Source organism: Lagenorhynchus albirostris, chromosome 3 (assembly GCF_949774975.1).
Source record: "Lagenorhynchus albirostris chromosome 3, mLagAlb1.1, whole genome shotgun sequence".
Lineage (NCBI taxonomy): Eukaryota > Metazoa > Chordata > Mammalia > Artiodactyla > Delphinidae > Lagenorhynchus > Lagenorhynchus albirostris.
Genome location: NC_083097.1, coordinates 48,996,648 through 49,011,954, shown reverse-complemented (window position 1 = coordinate 49,011,954; position 15,307 = coordinate 48,996,648). Strand labels below are relative to the sequence as shown.

Genomic DNA, 15,307 nt, shown 5'->3' with positions numbered 1-15,307 from the left:
CATAGCACAATCCAAAAGAAACTATTAAAATAAACATCTTATGTATAGAATGAAGTAGACCTGGTAATTGAAGGAGAAAAGTCGTCATACTCATAAGAAGGAGAGAGATCAGGGCGACTGCCACTACCCTGTGAGAAGGGAATGTCTGATGGACTAATTCCAAACTCCTTTACTCTGCAGCACCAAAACAGCAACAAATTAAAAGAAAATGCTCTTGTAAAGACAGCAATGCACATTTCAAGTTTGCATTTAGTACTCAGTTTAATTTGTTCAGAAAAGGATCAACGTTGTTATGACAATATATTTACACTATCTTAAAAATAATCAATGTGAAGAGGATTTTGAACCCCTCTGTTCTATTGACTCCCTACTCCATAGTCCTTCCTTTTCTCATGATCTTTCTAGAAGTTTAACGAGTCCATCACCTAAATTTGAAATGCCCTGTATTTAGCTACATGACCACTCATGTCTAATTTCCTTGTGTAGTCAATACCATGAATATTTTATTAGCATTAATGAGTCCTCAACACTCTTGCAGTCTTTTCAAACAGGACACAAGAGAATTAAGTCCTAATGGCATACACCATTTATAATTAATTAACTTCTTTCCTATGCACCTAGAATGGTATTAGCTATAAAGCAATCCTTGAACAAAATGAGAAAACAGTCACTCAGATAATTTCCTGTGTTTGGTGATTCAGGTGACGAACAATGGTGAAAAAAATCCTTTAGCAATGGAATTTAAATTGCTTTTGCTAATGTCTCTGAGAGTTATATTTAACTAAATCATGGCTTTTATGATCCAATTTTTGTGACTCCCTATGTCCTCTTTAGGCCAATCCAATTTCATAACAGTAGGCAATATTTATTAATTACTTCCTATATATCAGATATTATGATTAATATTTTAAGACATTATATTATTTAATCATTACGACAATATTGTGATATTATTATCACCACTTTACAGATGAGAAATAGGTTCAGAACAATAAAGTATCTTACCCAAGTTCATTCAATGAGAATGTGGCATAACTGAGGCTCAAACCTAGCTGTGAGTACGAACCTTATGTTTAAACACTTCAATATACTAACCATATTCTCTGTTTTTCTCATTACTTCTCTTAGGTTGAACTAAATGAAATTACTATTGTTATACATTAAAAATAGTCACATAGATCAAACTAATAATTCCTTTTATTTAGAATCTTTATTTGACCTATTGGTAATATCTACTCTGAAAGGTTGAATACCAGATTCCTTTGCCTTTATCCTTTTGGAAAGCTTATTTACACACGTGCTGACAAACCTAAATTTCTAATACTGACTTAATAACTCTTTTTACTCCCAACCCCATTACTTATTCTTTCAGAATCTCCTAATTTAGATACCTATTAGCCCCTAACCACACATTTTTCCTCTATTCAAAGCTCTCTTGCCCAACCTAAACTATTCTATATGCAGTAATTATATTCCTCAAATGAGCTATCAAATGAGGTTGAAAATCTTTATTCCTAGAGATATGGAAATAAAAGACAGAATTATTTGTCCTAGATGGTTAGTAATGGTTGCAAATGAATCATATTACGTGATAATAAATTAAAATATTTTACTTGGACCTAAATGAACTAGAGGAATAACCAGATACAGCATTTTCACATCAGGGGGATTCCTTTGCAGCCAGAAGTCTGAAGACATGGAGGGTTTTAATTCTACAACACGGCAATCATTTTACTACACTAAGCTGTTCCTCATCTCTCCCATGAACAATTCTGAAACAAGAAGCATTTTAAATTAATGAAAAAAACCCCACAATACCAAAAATGTTCACTACAAAGAATGATTAAAAGTACTATAGGGGCTTCCCTGGTGTCGCAGTGGTTGGGAGTCTGCCTGCTGATGCAGGGGACGTGGGTTCATGCCCTGGTCTGGGAAGATCCCACATGCTGCGGAGCGGCTGGGCCCGTGAGCCATGCCGCTGAGCCTGCTTGCTCCGCAACGGGAGAGGCCACAACAGTGAGAGGCCCGCGTACCGCACAAAAAAAAAAAAAAAAAAAAAAAGTACTATAAAGGTTCATAGCTAGAATCTTATAATTCAAAGTTTAAAGGGTATTAAATTTAAAAATAAAGTTCAATTATTTTTAAAAGTTATTATTTTTAATATCTTTACAAAAGGTCAATAAGTTTATACTTTCCAACAGTTTTTACTGATGATTTTTAAAAATCTCTTTAGTTGAAGCAAAAGCAAAATACCAAAGAACAAAGCGTATGATCTCATTTATGTGAAGTTCAAATACAGCTACCTATATTGTTCAGGGATACATTCATAGGTAGTAAAACTATTTTTAAAAAGAGGGAAAGAAAATTGAGAAATTTATTCCACAAAAGTCAGGACAATGGCTACCTTGGGGTAGAAATTAATGGATTTAGGCATGTTATTCAGGATTCGTGATTAGAAAGGGACACATGGGGAATTTTCTGGGGGACTGGAAATGTTTTATTTCTTGGTCTGATGACAGGAATTTTCACTTTGTAAATATTCATTAAATTATTCACTTGTGTTTTGGGTACTTTTCTGTATGCATATGTATTTCATACTTTAATGAAAGATTAAAAATAAAATTTCCATAGTGATTAAAACAAAAAAATAGTACAAATACTCATGTTTAGCAAAATTAAGAGATTCTCCACACTAGAAATGGAATACAAAGAGGAATTTTATCTCTAGGTTAAAATCACAAATGCAATATGTGATAATACAAATTTAAAACTATATATATAGTCATTCAAAACAAGAGCAATGGGAACAAATCTCTGGAACAAATATAAACATGCCTATTACAATCCAAAATTCCAAGGGCATTTTGTGACTATAAGGAATAAACTGCTTTAATAATGTGTAACGCTTTTTGTCCTCTCATTTGTAATAATGCAATTGTCTATTAACACTATTGCCATAAATAATAAAATGTAACCCATACAGAACACCAGAAAGAACTGTGCTATCCCTACTTAAACCCTAGCTTCCCCATGTATAATATTTAAGATTATCAGAAATAATTTTCAGCATATGCAAAACAATTTAAGAAATACGGACTGGCTCCTGATACTCACTTACTTTTGAGTCTTAATATAATAATAAGAATTTTCATGATTTAAATATAGTAAAATATTATGAAATATAACTTGGTTAATGGAAAAATACAATCATGTTCTATGATTTTAAGACCTATTCTACTAAAAATATGTCTTCCCAAATTACACAACACATTTCCAATTATTTTTAGAATATGACAAAATGATTCTAGACATCATTTCAATGAATAACATGCAAATTTTTTTTGAAAATGTAAAGAGCAATGCAGTAAGATTTACCCTATCAGATATTAAATCAAACCATATATTGTTCTATTCTCTTCAAATTTCAAAATAAATAACCATTTCTCATACCTATTTGCATATCTTAATGTATTGAGAGTATTTTCACAGGATGCCATGCCTGGAGAGATTGTGGCAATCTATGGGGGAAAAATGCAAAGGTAAAGAAAATGTTATAAATGATGACAAATAATACTGACATATGGCTCAGTCAGGTCTAATTTTAATATGGTCATCTAAAAAAAGAGTTATTAATGATACCTTAGCTCCAAGATAATTCACTATCTCATACCCATAATCAAAGAATAATTATAAACTCCAGTTAAAATATAAACAACTCTGATGGCACCACAAAATGATCAAATATCAGGCAGAAAATGGAGGTCAACACCTAGAAGAAGGGAGTAACATTGAGTGACTGTCCGCCCCTACTTTTGATAACTTTTTTTGCCTAAGGGCAAACTCTGCTGCTGTCACACAGGACAACTAAAACTTCAATAGAAATCTGGAGTTTCACTGGTTAAACTAAAGGATGGAGTTTGGAGGTAGGCACCACAGCAGCTGGGAAGTGAAGTTTGTCCCACAAGAGAAATAACCACAGAGGAAGAAACTCATATTCTACATATATATTTATACTACCCAAATCTCTGGCTGACCCCTGAACACAAGGTTGACTGCAAGAAACATAGCTAAGTCTAAAAGAGCTAAACAGAGATTTCAAGGTCAGTTGATGCCCACAGCTGGGGAGACAAGAGTTTGGAGTTCAGCTAAGTTAACTGCCAGCTAAAATAACAACAACAATAATAACAAAATCAATAATCTTTAGAAGAACATAACAGAATCCTGAGTGTCCATAAAATATTCATTCATAATGAAAATTATATAATCCAAAATTCTAGATATATGAAGAAACAGAAAAGTGTGACCAATATGCAAGGAAAACAGAAATCAATGAAAACCAATCTCACAAAGACTCAGATGTTGGAATTAGTAGAATGCATTATAACTACAATATAATCCTATCAGACGGGCAGGGACCACATTTCCAAGTATCGCTGTATCTCTCACAATAGACTTTAAATGACTGTCATTAATGTATTTTATAATTTTCCCATATATACTACATAATTATTCATTTACGATTAAAACAAAACAAACAAACTTACCATGCAGGTACGAGAGTTTTCACCTATGAATGAATCTCTTAACACCTGAGTGAGTTTACTTGCTCGGAAAGGAGTATGAGGTTTATTTCTACCTAAGGCTCTGATGCACTCCTGAAAATTAAGAAAGCAAATTTCATAGATTTTACTTCTTATAAACAGTAATCTTAATGAACATATTTAAAACATCTCTTACCATAACCCTAACATTTAAGATCTGATCAGCTCTGAAAATTCTATTAAGAGATTTACAGCATAGTAGAAATGTTCCCATAAATCCTAATTCAAGAAAATGAAATTTGGAAAACAAAAAAACCCAATCCAAAAGACTACTTTATTAATTCCAAAAGATTCTTCTGGAGACTATGATTAGTGTTTAGAAGTAACAGGCAGTAGGATAACTGTAAAAAGTTAAACTTTTAAAGTGGTACTACAAAAGAAAAAAATAGAATGCTTTCTTTGCTTTGCTAGTCAAGGAAGATATATAATAGTGGCCTAACTTTTTGAAAGCCATTCCACATTTTTCTGAGAAACTTTCTTAGCTCAGTTTTATGGTTCCTTGCCCTCCTTCAAGAAAAAAGACTGATTAATGATTAAGGCCCTCTGGAATCTCCCTAAGCAGCAATGGAATTGGCCTGCTGACTAACAGATCTTTATCTACCTTAAAAAGAATAAATAATATGTGTAAAGAAAATTTCTGGGTACAATATAAATCTGTAACTGCAAACATAAACAACTAAATTTTGATACCTCTCTTACTTATTAGAAAAAACAAATAGTATAATTTTGTAACTGAGTAAACAAAAATGAAGTCAAAAGTAAAAGACTTTTCACAATTAAATGCACTTTATTTACCTTGAGTGCTAAAAGGCTTTTATTAATTTCAGCACCTTCAAGCCTAGTTTGCCTGTCTGCACTGGAAGTATCAGCTCCTCTTTCATTTCCAGCCAAATCAATGAGAGAAAATTTGCCATGTAGTTTTCCTTTCCTTCTAAGAATAATCTGAAACACTGCATGACTCCGAGATGAATGTGCATTTGCAGATGTTTGACCGGATGTTCTACAATGTAATTAAGAACATTCTGATATGTAAAAAGTTCAATTTATATGTGCAAACCACAATATTTTCATTAAAAAAAGAAAAAACTATTCAGTTTTTATTATTTAAATACAAAAGAGACATTTTGAATTAACAACACAAACATAACCAGATTAATACAATTTAATCTGGCATACTTCAAAAGTTTTTATGAGTAATGATTTTACGTCCAAAATGCACTGAATAACATCCTTGCTTTGCTTTTGAAAGTATCTAAAACTGATCATGAAACTGTTTCCCTTTCTTAATTAAAATGAGAGCTACCTGCAACTGTTGCCTATGTCAATGAGTTTCAGTACATCTTCAACACATTTGACCTCCCGTTCCTGTAATCCCACCACTTGAACCTGCTGTTTTCCATCTTCGAGCACTCTTAATTTTGTTTTCCTGTTTAGCAAGTCAAAAACCTAAAAAAAAAGAAAGAAAGCTAGCTTTAAAAATAAAAAAAGAATAGTTCTATAAAAATGAGTCATTCAGAGTCTGAAAATTATTTCAAAGAATTCTAGTAATAATGTTATTAGAATAATAATGATCGATACTGAAGTTAGAGTTTCAAAGGGAATTTTTAAAAATCTCATCACAGAACTTTAACATAATATTCCAAATACATATAACAATTATGTGGTGGCAATGACTGCCCAACAATGTGAATATTGCTGAACTTCTATGCTTAAAAATGGTTAGAATGGTAAATTTTATGTTATGCATTTTTTAACCATAATTTAAAAAACTAAAAAACAAAAAATTATTTTTTTAAGTTTCCACTTACCTTACCACTATAAATTTCAAAAAAGGTTGCATACACTTGAAGTTCTAACTTCTTATAGTTTGGCTTCTTTAGCATTAAAAAAACATCTCGAGCTGTCAATAATTGCATATGGAGAAAATTTATTAAGATGCAATAAATATTGTTTTAAAAAAGCAATTCAAATTTTCCGTTTTTAAAAAGCAATTCTAATCAACTAATGTTTACCTAGAATGATAGTATCAATAAGAAAAATGAAGATTAAAGTGGATATTAATTTTCAAAAGAAAATAGTAGCAATAGTTTTTCTACATTTAAAGTTTAGAGGCCACTCTCCTTCATATTCAAGAAGAGAATGCTACTACTTATCTTTATAAATAGCATAAAATTATAGGCGGTCATAATAAGGTTACTTTCATAATCATACCAAATGGAAACTTTTCACAAAGCAGTTATTCAACAACAAACGCTAAGCTCCAACAATATGCCAGATTACAACACAAACATAATCAAGATTTTTGCCCCCAAAGCACAGTTCTTTTCAAAACAGTCCGCTAATCTAAAACTGACATAATATATAGTAAGTATAGCATTAGTTACCCTTAAAATTCTGGACAGTACTTCCAAATCTTATTTCCAAGCCACCTGAATAATATTCAAGAAGAATATTATAAATAATATGCAAAAAGGGAAGTTACCTGCTAATGCATAAATTCCTTTAGAACAGTCTTGGTTCTTTCCTGAAAAGTCACCTCCCATTGTCTATATGTTAAAAAGAAAATAGAATTTAGGTCTTAGAATTAAGCTATAAGGAAAATAAACTGGCTTCATACCAGGATGTAACTGTAATGAATTACTTACATGAGTCTTTCCACTTCCAGTCTGCCCATAAGCAAAGCATGTAGCCATTCCCCTTTCAAATATAGTTTCCACTAGTGGTCTAGCTGTAAACCTTAAAAATAAAATGTACCAGTCAGAACATACAGTTAATATTTAAATTAAACAAATAAACAATAAAACTAATATCAAGTGTTATTATAAGCAAATCTTATATACCAAGATTTTTAACAAATCAGTGGGATCAACTGCGAGGCCACAATTGACCACTGATTTAAAATTTTAAATACCCATGTCCTAGGATTGCTTAAAGCTCTTTAAGGCATATTTTCAAGCAATAATTCCGAAATAAACAAGGGCCACAATAATAATGGACAGGGGAAAAAACATGATAGTAACTGAGCTAAAGACATAATATATAGAAGACAGTAGGAAAGTTTTAAAAAATAACAACAAAATATGGTAATATCAGCCAGACAAGTAGGACAGATATGAAAACCAAAACCAAAACTAAAAACCCCAACCCAACCCAAAAAAAGTATCAATGGTTTCAACAGAAACAGAATCAAGAGTGGTAATCTCAATACAGAAAAGCTAGAGGGGAAAAAAGTACAAAAACATTATCTAAACAAGTATAAAAGTGGTAAAATTTCCTTGAATGTGAGTAAGTAAATATAAATTATGCTTATAAGACAATGAATTCTGAGTTGATAGTCTTGATTCAGGAAAAGGATGCCCAAATATTATGTATTGGTATAATCATTGCTGGAGTTAAAATAAAAAGGTAGAGAGGGACAAAAAAATACTTCAATGAGCAGAGCCCTAAAAGCATGATAGAAAACAAATCTACTTTTTACACAGTCTTCAAAAGAATATATGTAGAACACTTTATACAGCTCTATTGATTTTTTTTTTAAAGGCACAACTGGAGAAAGTACAGAACAAAAGGAGCAGAAAAATGTTCTAATCAAAAAGAACTGGAAATGAGTCTGAAGAGTGATCAGACCAAAAAAAAAAAAAAAAAGGCTAACTTCTCAATCCGTAAAAGTTAAGGATAAGAGAAAGGGGAGAGAATCAATACTGGTAAAATTAAGAAGCATAAACACAAAATGTTTACTAAATCTAGCACATACACAGAAACATACTTTTATTTATAGTGATTTCTTGAAAATGATTACAAAAGTCAGACATATTTTACAAGACAGGAGTGGAAGCAGAGAAGGGAGTGAGGGGGGAGGACAGGACTCAGTTCTCAAAAAAGTAAAAAATACACAATTTATAATTATAATTCCCTTTCAAAACAAATTTTTCACAATACCTCTATCTAGCATTCACATGTTCTTTAGTTTTGTCCTCTTTCTTTACAGCTGAACTCCCAGTTTACTGGCTTAAGACCAGTGGAGTTGGTCTTATCTCATTTATAACATCTTCAATTCTTAGGATTCTTATTAACCCTTTAACTTTCTGTTTTCCAGTCAAATTTATAAAATAAAAGGGCAATGAAACACAGCATTCAAGTAACTCAAGACAATTTAATATAGACTGAAATAACAATGCTGCTAAAATTGACCTATTAAATAATAAGAAGTAAATGTTTACAAACTATGTATAAAAATCTAAATTTGGATAAAATGTGGGATATCAATGCACAATACATGTAAGTTTGAGTTGTTTGTAAGTTGAACATGTGAACATGCAAGAATTCATGTATTAAAACTATTCCAAAGCTTAGAAATGATAAAACTAGGGAAATGCAAGTAGATTTACAGAACTTTTTTTTCCTTAAGTGGCCATGTGCTAAATAAAGATTCAGACAAATAAGTGACGGATGTATAACGGTTATTTCAAATTTCTTCACTACTGCAGAGATCAAAAAGTAAAAAACAGCCACATTCCATCTCTAGAGGTACAGAAAATGTTTTCTAGAAATTTCTTATCCATACATATGGTATGTTATATAGTGTATAAAGTTAATCATTAATGAAAACTGATTTGGGGAGCATTAAAGAAAACAAGTGTTAAAATTCATTATCATGTTTATTAAATATTCTTATTTGTTTAAACTCAGGGGGAAAGAAAAGGATATTACACCTCTGGAGAGATATGCCAAGATCAACATAAGTTTCAGTGGTGGTGGTAAACACACAGTATAAGAACAAAATTCTGATTTAAAACAAATTTACCTACCTGTAAACCATTTCATTAGGAGCAGAGTCATCAAAGGCATAATCGAAACGAAATGTTTGGTTTTCTAGGTACCTTGTTAAATCTACTTTTTGTTTTGGTTCATGTACCATCACAACATCTTTACTAGGGATTGTGATTACATCAAGATCTTTCATTTGAGTTTCTAAAAGAATAAATGAAAATCAGTGCCCAGTAATTTTCACAGTATTTGAATTAATGCACAAAAATTATTTTAAGTAGTAAGAATTTCGATAAAAGTAGTAAGTCCTGTAAATATAAATATCCCATAAATATGCCATTCAAGTAAACAGAATATTTCAACAACAGAGTAAAAAAAAAAAAAAAAAAATCAAGATTTCTGTAAAGCCAGGAATGGAATGGCAAAGATTCTTAGAACAGTATCACATCAACAGACCTAACCATAGAAATCTATATAATGGTTATGTACAAATGAAATGATTTACATTTAACTCTTCCAAACCAATCTGATTTCTGCCATTATCAAAATAAATTGCAAACAGGACAAAAATGAACCCTTGATTAGAACTCAATAAGCATACCTTTTTTATTGAGTGGTCGTTTTCTTACACAAACACATATCCTATGTTCATCAATCTAGAAATAAAATATTTTTTTTCCAGTGATTATCAATGGTATATAAAACACTGAAAAGTTAATTATGTAATATTTCCTCCCGAGGTTTTAGAAATTTATGCATAGCATAAATAGGATAAGTAAGCTTAAAAAACAAATTAGCTTGAAGAAATTTTAATAGCCATCAGACACAATTATTTCAAAAATTCTAAGTATAATGGAAACTCGCTTATTTTGTCATTTGGTAAACCACTAGGAAATAACTTTGTAGAGGACACCACCACTCTTAGTAGCAATAGGTTCACGTTAAGAAACTACCTTATTCACTTCAAGATGTGCTGTATACGACAAAAGTAAAATTTCCTACCAAGTGGCATATTTTCAGATTGATTATAGGGAAAATTGTAGGCAAAGATAACTAGCTGTAGACAAGAAACACAGTTCTCAGAAGATTATTGGCCAAAATAATTTGAACAATTTTATAATATGCCAATTCTTAGACATTAACTTTTTTCATAAAATTAATGTTCCCAATACTTGCCTTCTAATGATATTTAGTATAAAGCAGGAATTGGCAAAGTACGGCCTGAAAGCCTAATCCAAGCCACTACCCACTTTTGTAAAGTTTTACTGAAACAGCCATATCTATTCATTTATGTATTGTCTATGGCTGCTTTTCATACTACAAAGGCAGAATTGAGTAGTTGTAACAAAGACCATATGGTTCAAAGCCAAAAATATCAGGCCCTTTTCAGAAAAAGTTTTCCAGTCACTGTCATAAAGTATGAGCTCAGATGTAGTTTAAACAAATGAAAGGGTAGCAAGGAGTAAAATATATGAGATGCAAATGTTATGAACTACTCTATTAAATCATATATAATACACCTGCCTTAACACAGGTGTATTATATGTATTTTGTGTACCCAATACATTCCGTATACACTAGGTCAGATGTATTTTGTGTACCCAATTCATTCTGTATACACTAGGTCAGATGGATTATTTTTCATAAATACAAATTACTCACAAAAGTATTCCCTGTTCAATAAATTCCCATTCTTCAATAGGAAAGGAGGTGCATAAGACAGAACATTCTTCAAGCACTAGATTTCTAGTTTACAGCAGTCCTCAACAGCCATCACTTATTGTTAAAAGCCAGAGTAACATTTATTTTAAAATAAATTAGTAGTAAGTTGGAATGATGGTGGGATCTACAGCCCAAGCCAAGAGGAAACAAACTTGGAATTGAGATAAAAGTATAAGTGATGGTCAGAAAGGAAAGTGGGTCTTCTGACATCATCCTTGACTGTTGCTCTGCCCTACCAAGGACACAGAGGCTTGCTTTGAAGTGGATTATCTTTGTGAGATGCATGTCTAACGTATCAAATTATGGGAAATAATGAGAAAATAAGGGTAAGTGTGAGTGGTTTCTTTCTTTCTTTCTTTTTTTTTTTGGATGCATCACGTGGCTTGTGGGATCTTAGTTCCCAGACCAGCGACTGAACCCGGGCCTTTGGCAGTAAGCGCTCAGAGTCCTAACCACTGGACAGCCAGGGAATTCCCAATGGTTTCTTGATCTTCTTAAAATAGAGAAGGAGAAGGAGCACCCATAAAGAGAGAAAAAATTACAGAACTAAATACAGTATTAACTTAGGGGGTATCAAACATGTTTTTATTTACAGCATAAAAAGTTCCAGAGCAACTGTTAATAAAGAATCTTACAGGATCTGCTGTTGTTAATGGTCTATAATCCAAACTTCCTCTAAAGTCTCTGATCATACACATAATTTCATAATTTGGGTTTGTAGCATCAACATCCTGTAAGAAGACAGAGAATTCATCATTTATTATAATTACAATAATGTAGTATTCGTTGTGTTTATGTTATATATGGTTTGAAAATTAAATAGGTTGTGTCATTTATAACAGCCAAGCCCAAACTCAAACCTGAGATGTGATATAGTTTCAGAGTTCAAGATTAATAGTATGCCTAGGAATCACTTTCACATTAAAAAACACAATTCTGTTAGTCTACATGCCTTCTGTTAACTCCAAACAAAATACTCCTTATTAAAACCACCTTTGACCTATTTCAAACATGTTATACGTATACCTTAATTCTCCTAGAAAACTGAGCAAAACAAAAACAGTGTTCATCCTAAACATCAATAAAGAACTCTAGAAAAGCCGAAATTCTTAGAAAAATGCATTTAATCAGATTCTTCTTCCAAATTCCTAATTCAGTGTTTCAGCAAAATAGAACTATGGATTCATTTATGTTCATTTCCTATTATTAATGACTCTCTAAAAAAAACTAAGGCATGGTATAATACAGCCCCAAATCAATAGGACATAGAATTTAAAGGAATCAAAAGCCAAGATAATTTTTTAAATCTTTAAAATTCAAACTACTGCATGCTAACTGCAATTTACTATTTTGCTTCAAAACTGAGAAAATTCAGATTAAGATACAAATAGCAACAGTTAACAGCCTCTCCTAGCTATGAGTATAAATTGTTAAACATTTTAGGTCAGGTTCTTTTTCCCATATACTATATGCAGACTTGCTTTGAGTACAACTAAATTTCAAAACTGTTAATGTAACATACTGTCAATTAACCTTTTGGGAAATAACACCAACTATGTCAACTGAGAAGCAGAATGTGAAGAAGAGGTCACAAAGAGATGTAAAAATATTATGAAGTACCCACAGGAAACACCAGGTGGCATCTGTACTAAGTATCAGTAGATACAAGCATTATTCATTTCAAAACCCAACTGGTCATTCTCAGGTCACTTTCAGATATAAGTTGATTTATTCAGGTTGAGTATTATACTGATTCCACAATTCCACAACACAACATCTTTATGATTAAGGGCATTTGAACATACTCCTAAATAAGGAAACAATCCTGGTATTTTATTACAGGAAACGAGTTCTGAGAATATAATAGATACAATGCAAGCACAATGGAGGAATTATTTGTACAACAGCATAATTTCTAATATGTGAAGACCTGTAGAGAGATAAAAGACCAGTCTTCTAAGCAACTTTTCCATCGCTAGTAAAGTTTTGCTACTATCTAAAGGAAATGTGAGAAGAGGGGCACATCAGAGATACTCTCAACATCTAGTATAAATCAACACACAACGAATTTCCACCCTTTCATTGTGATATGCTGAACTTATTAACCATGGAAAAACAATAAAATGGATAGTATAACCATATACCTTAACTTGATGTTTTTCTGAATGTATTTTTAGTCCTTTAAAAAAGCCAAAATCCTATTATTCTCAATGTTATACATCCATTAGAATTCTGTAACACAATGGCTTAGTATTCAAAATGGAACAAGCTTTAGGACTAACACATACCCACTAAAACTTGAAAAGTTTATGTAGTAAAAAATCTGTTACGATAACTTATTTCCCCAAGAGTTTATATTATTCCTCAATATCAATTTAAGGAACTATATTGAAATCTTTAAATGAATGCCTCAATTATTTTTTCATAAGCCAATCACTTTCACTGACACAGTCTAATCTTTGGTTGGTGCATAAACAAAATATGTTTCTGTTACAAACCTGGGCTCTTTTTTCTCTAAGTTCTTGCTGTTGTAGTCTCCTTTTTTCCCGTTTTTCTTGCAATTTCTCTACTTCTTTCACACAATTAGATTTTCTACGTGCTGGAAGAAAGAGATGAGCTGTAGAAGCCTAGTTTTCTTTTTAGAGTACCATACTTACACACAAAAATTTTATGTATGAAATTTTACCACACACACCAAAATAAGGTACACAGTGACAAAACATGCCTATGACAAATATGTGAACTTTACTTATGAGCTGCTTTAACAAAGCTAGGAACAGGACAATATACAAATAAGAGTCATGAAAAATGACTCTAACATATTGATACATGTCATCTCTTGGTTTAGAATCAAAGATCTTTGAATTGGAAAGGATCAAGAAGCATAAGCATTTCTTTTATAACATCTGTCAAAATTATCTGGCCATGATTTTAAATTCAAAGCAACTGAAACACTGTTATAGTTTTATATTTATAAATTGTTTCCTCCAAAATATACATTTAAAAACCCAATTAACAGACTAAACCAGCAACAAAAAAAATTTTCCACAATGGTAAAAATAAAATCTGCAATTAAGTTTGTAATTTGGGGACTTATAAAGTTGACCAAGAGAAAATACATGTATGCCTAAAATGACTGAATCCTTGATACATGATTTACATACAAGGGGGTCCAAATTCCTTTTTTGCAGCTTGAACTGGAGATATATCTGAAACACTACCATTCTGTTGTGCAGAGGAAGACTGTTCAGGAAGTTGACTAGGCCGCGCGCGTGCAGAACCAACCACTGAAAGTGAAACAAAATTTCAAAATATATGTAATAATCAATTCTGTTCAATAAATAAAACTCAATCTGAATTATTTATAAAAAAACCAAGTCAAGCTTGATTTTAAATAATAATTTTTAAAAAGTAAGTGTGCAAAATACAGATTTTATACGCATTCTCATTTTGAAAAACTTACACAATTCAGAAATACAGCAAGTAAAAACATAAAAGTCCTGCAACCCTCCTTTTGTTCTAAATCCCACTCTTTGTCAAATATGCAAATCCTCAACAGAGAATTTCCCACTGTGGATGTTACAAAAGTGGAAAAAGCAATATTAAGTTAAATATAAATATCACATTTTACAAAGAAATATAAATTTTCACAAGACTCAAAGAATAGTGCTGAAAGTGCAGGACTTTCCCTCTACCTCCAATCTTTCCTCTAATACCTACACCTGTCCTGCCTCAGCATCCATACATACAGAGGAAACATCACTATGAGAAAGGACCATTCTGAACTGCTGAATAGTAGAAAAGAAATTAACTGTGCTTTATATCACCTAGCTGAAAACATATGAGAGACCTGAAATTAACTGCAATTGATACCTGTTTGACTTGTCTTCAAAGTTACCCATGACATTTTTTGAAAGTTTGTTAGCCAGAAAATAATGTAAAAATATCACAATGACTAAACTTACCCTTGTGAATCAATTAACTACTACCCCATTCCTTTCTTTCTCATAATACTCTCCTCAAATCTGAAGAATTATTGGGTAAATAAGATGCCTCAAAATGGCATATATCATGGAGTTTCACATTCATCACATACCTTTATAAATCATTTTTCTAATATCACTGACATTATTGTGTTGGGAAATCAAGACGATATCAATCTTAAAATTAGCCATGTAACGTTTAAATGAATAATAACGTCAAGGGTAATATTTACT

The 15,307-nt window shown here is 31.7% G+C and overlaps 1 protein-coding gene across 2 annotated transcripts in view; it reads right to left on the bottom strand.

Moving 5' to 3' along the window:
* The window catches only part of KIF2A (kinesin family member 2A), a 68,546-nt gene that overhangs the window by 10,243 nt on the left and 42,996 nt on the right, over positions 1-15,307 (bottom strand). The window contains exons 5-16 of one of the 2 annotated variants that reach the window (XM_060142991.1): positions 14,255-14,377; positions 13,589-13,689; positions 11,726-11,821; positions 9,970-10,024; positions 9,410-9,572; positions 7,247-7,337; positions 7,084-7,147; positions 6,410-6,501; positions 5,905-6,047; positions 5,397-5,601; positions 4,545-4,655; positions 3,451-3,518 (exon numbers count right to left, since the gene is read on the bottom strand). In XM_060142991.1, coding sequence (XP_059998974.1) covers positions 3,451-3,518; positions 4,545-4,655; positions 5,397-5,601; positions 5,905-6,047; positions 6,410-6,501; positions 7,084-7,147; positions 7,247-7,337; positions 9,410-9,572; positions 9,970-10,024; positions 11,726-11,821; positions 13,589-13,689; positions 14,255-14,377 — 1,312 coding nt within the window. The remainder of the gene's footprint in view (positions 1-3,450; positions 3,519-4,544; positions 4,656-5,396; positions 5,602-5,904; positions 6,048-6,409; positions 6,502-7,083; positions 7,148-7,246; positions 7,338-9,409; positions 9,573-9,969; positions 10,025-11,725; positions 11,822-13,588; positions 13,690-14,254; positions 14,378-15,307) is intronic. The other variant, XM_060142992.1, reaches the window with a different exon arrangement.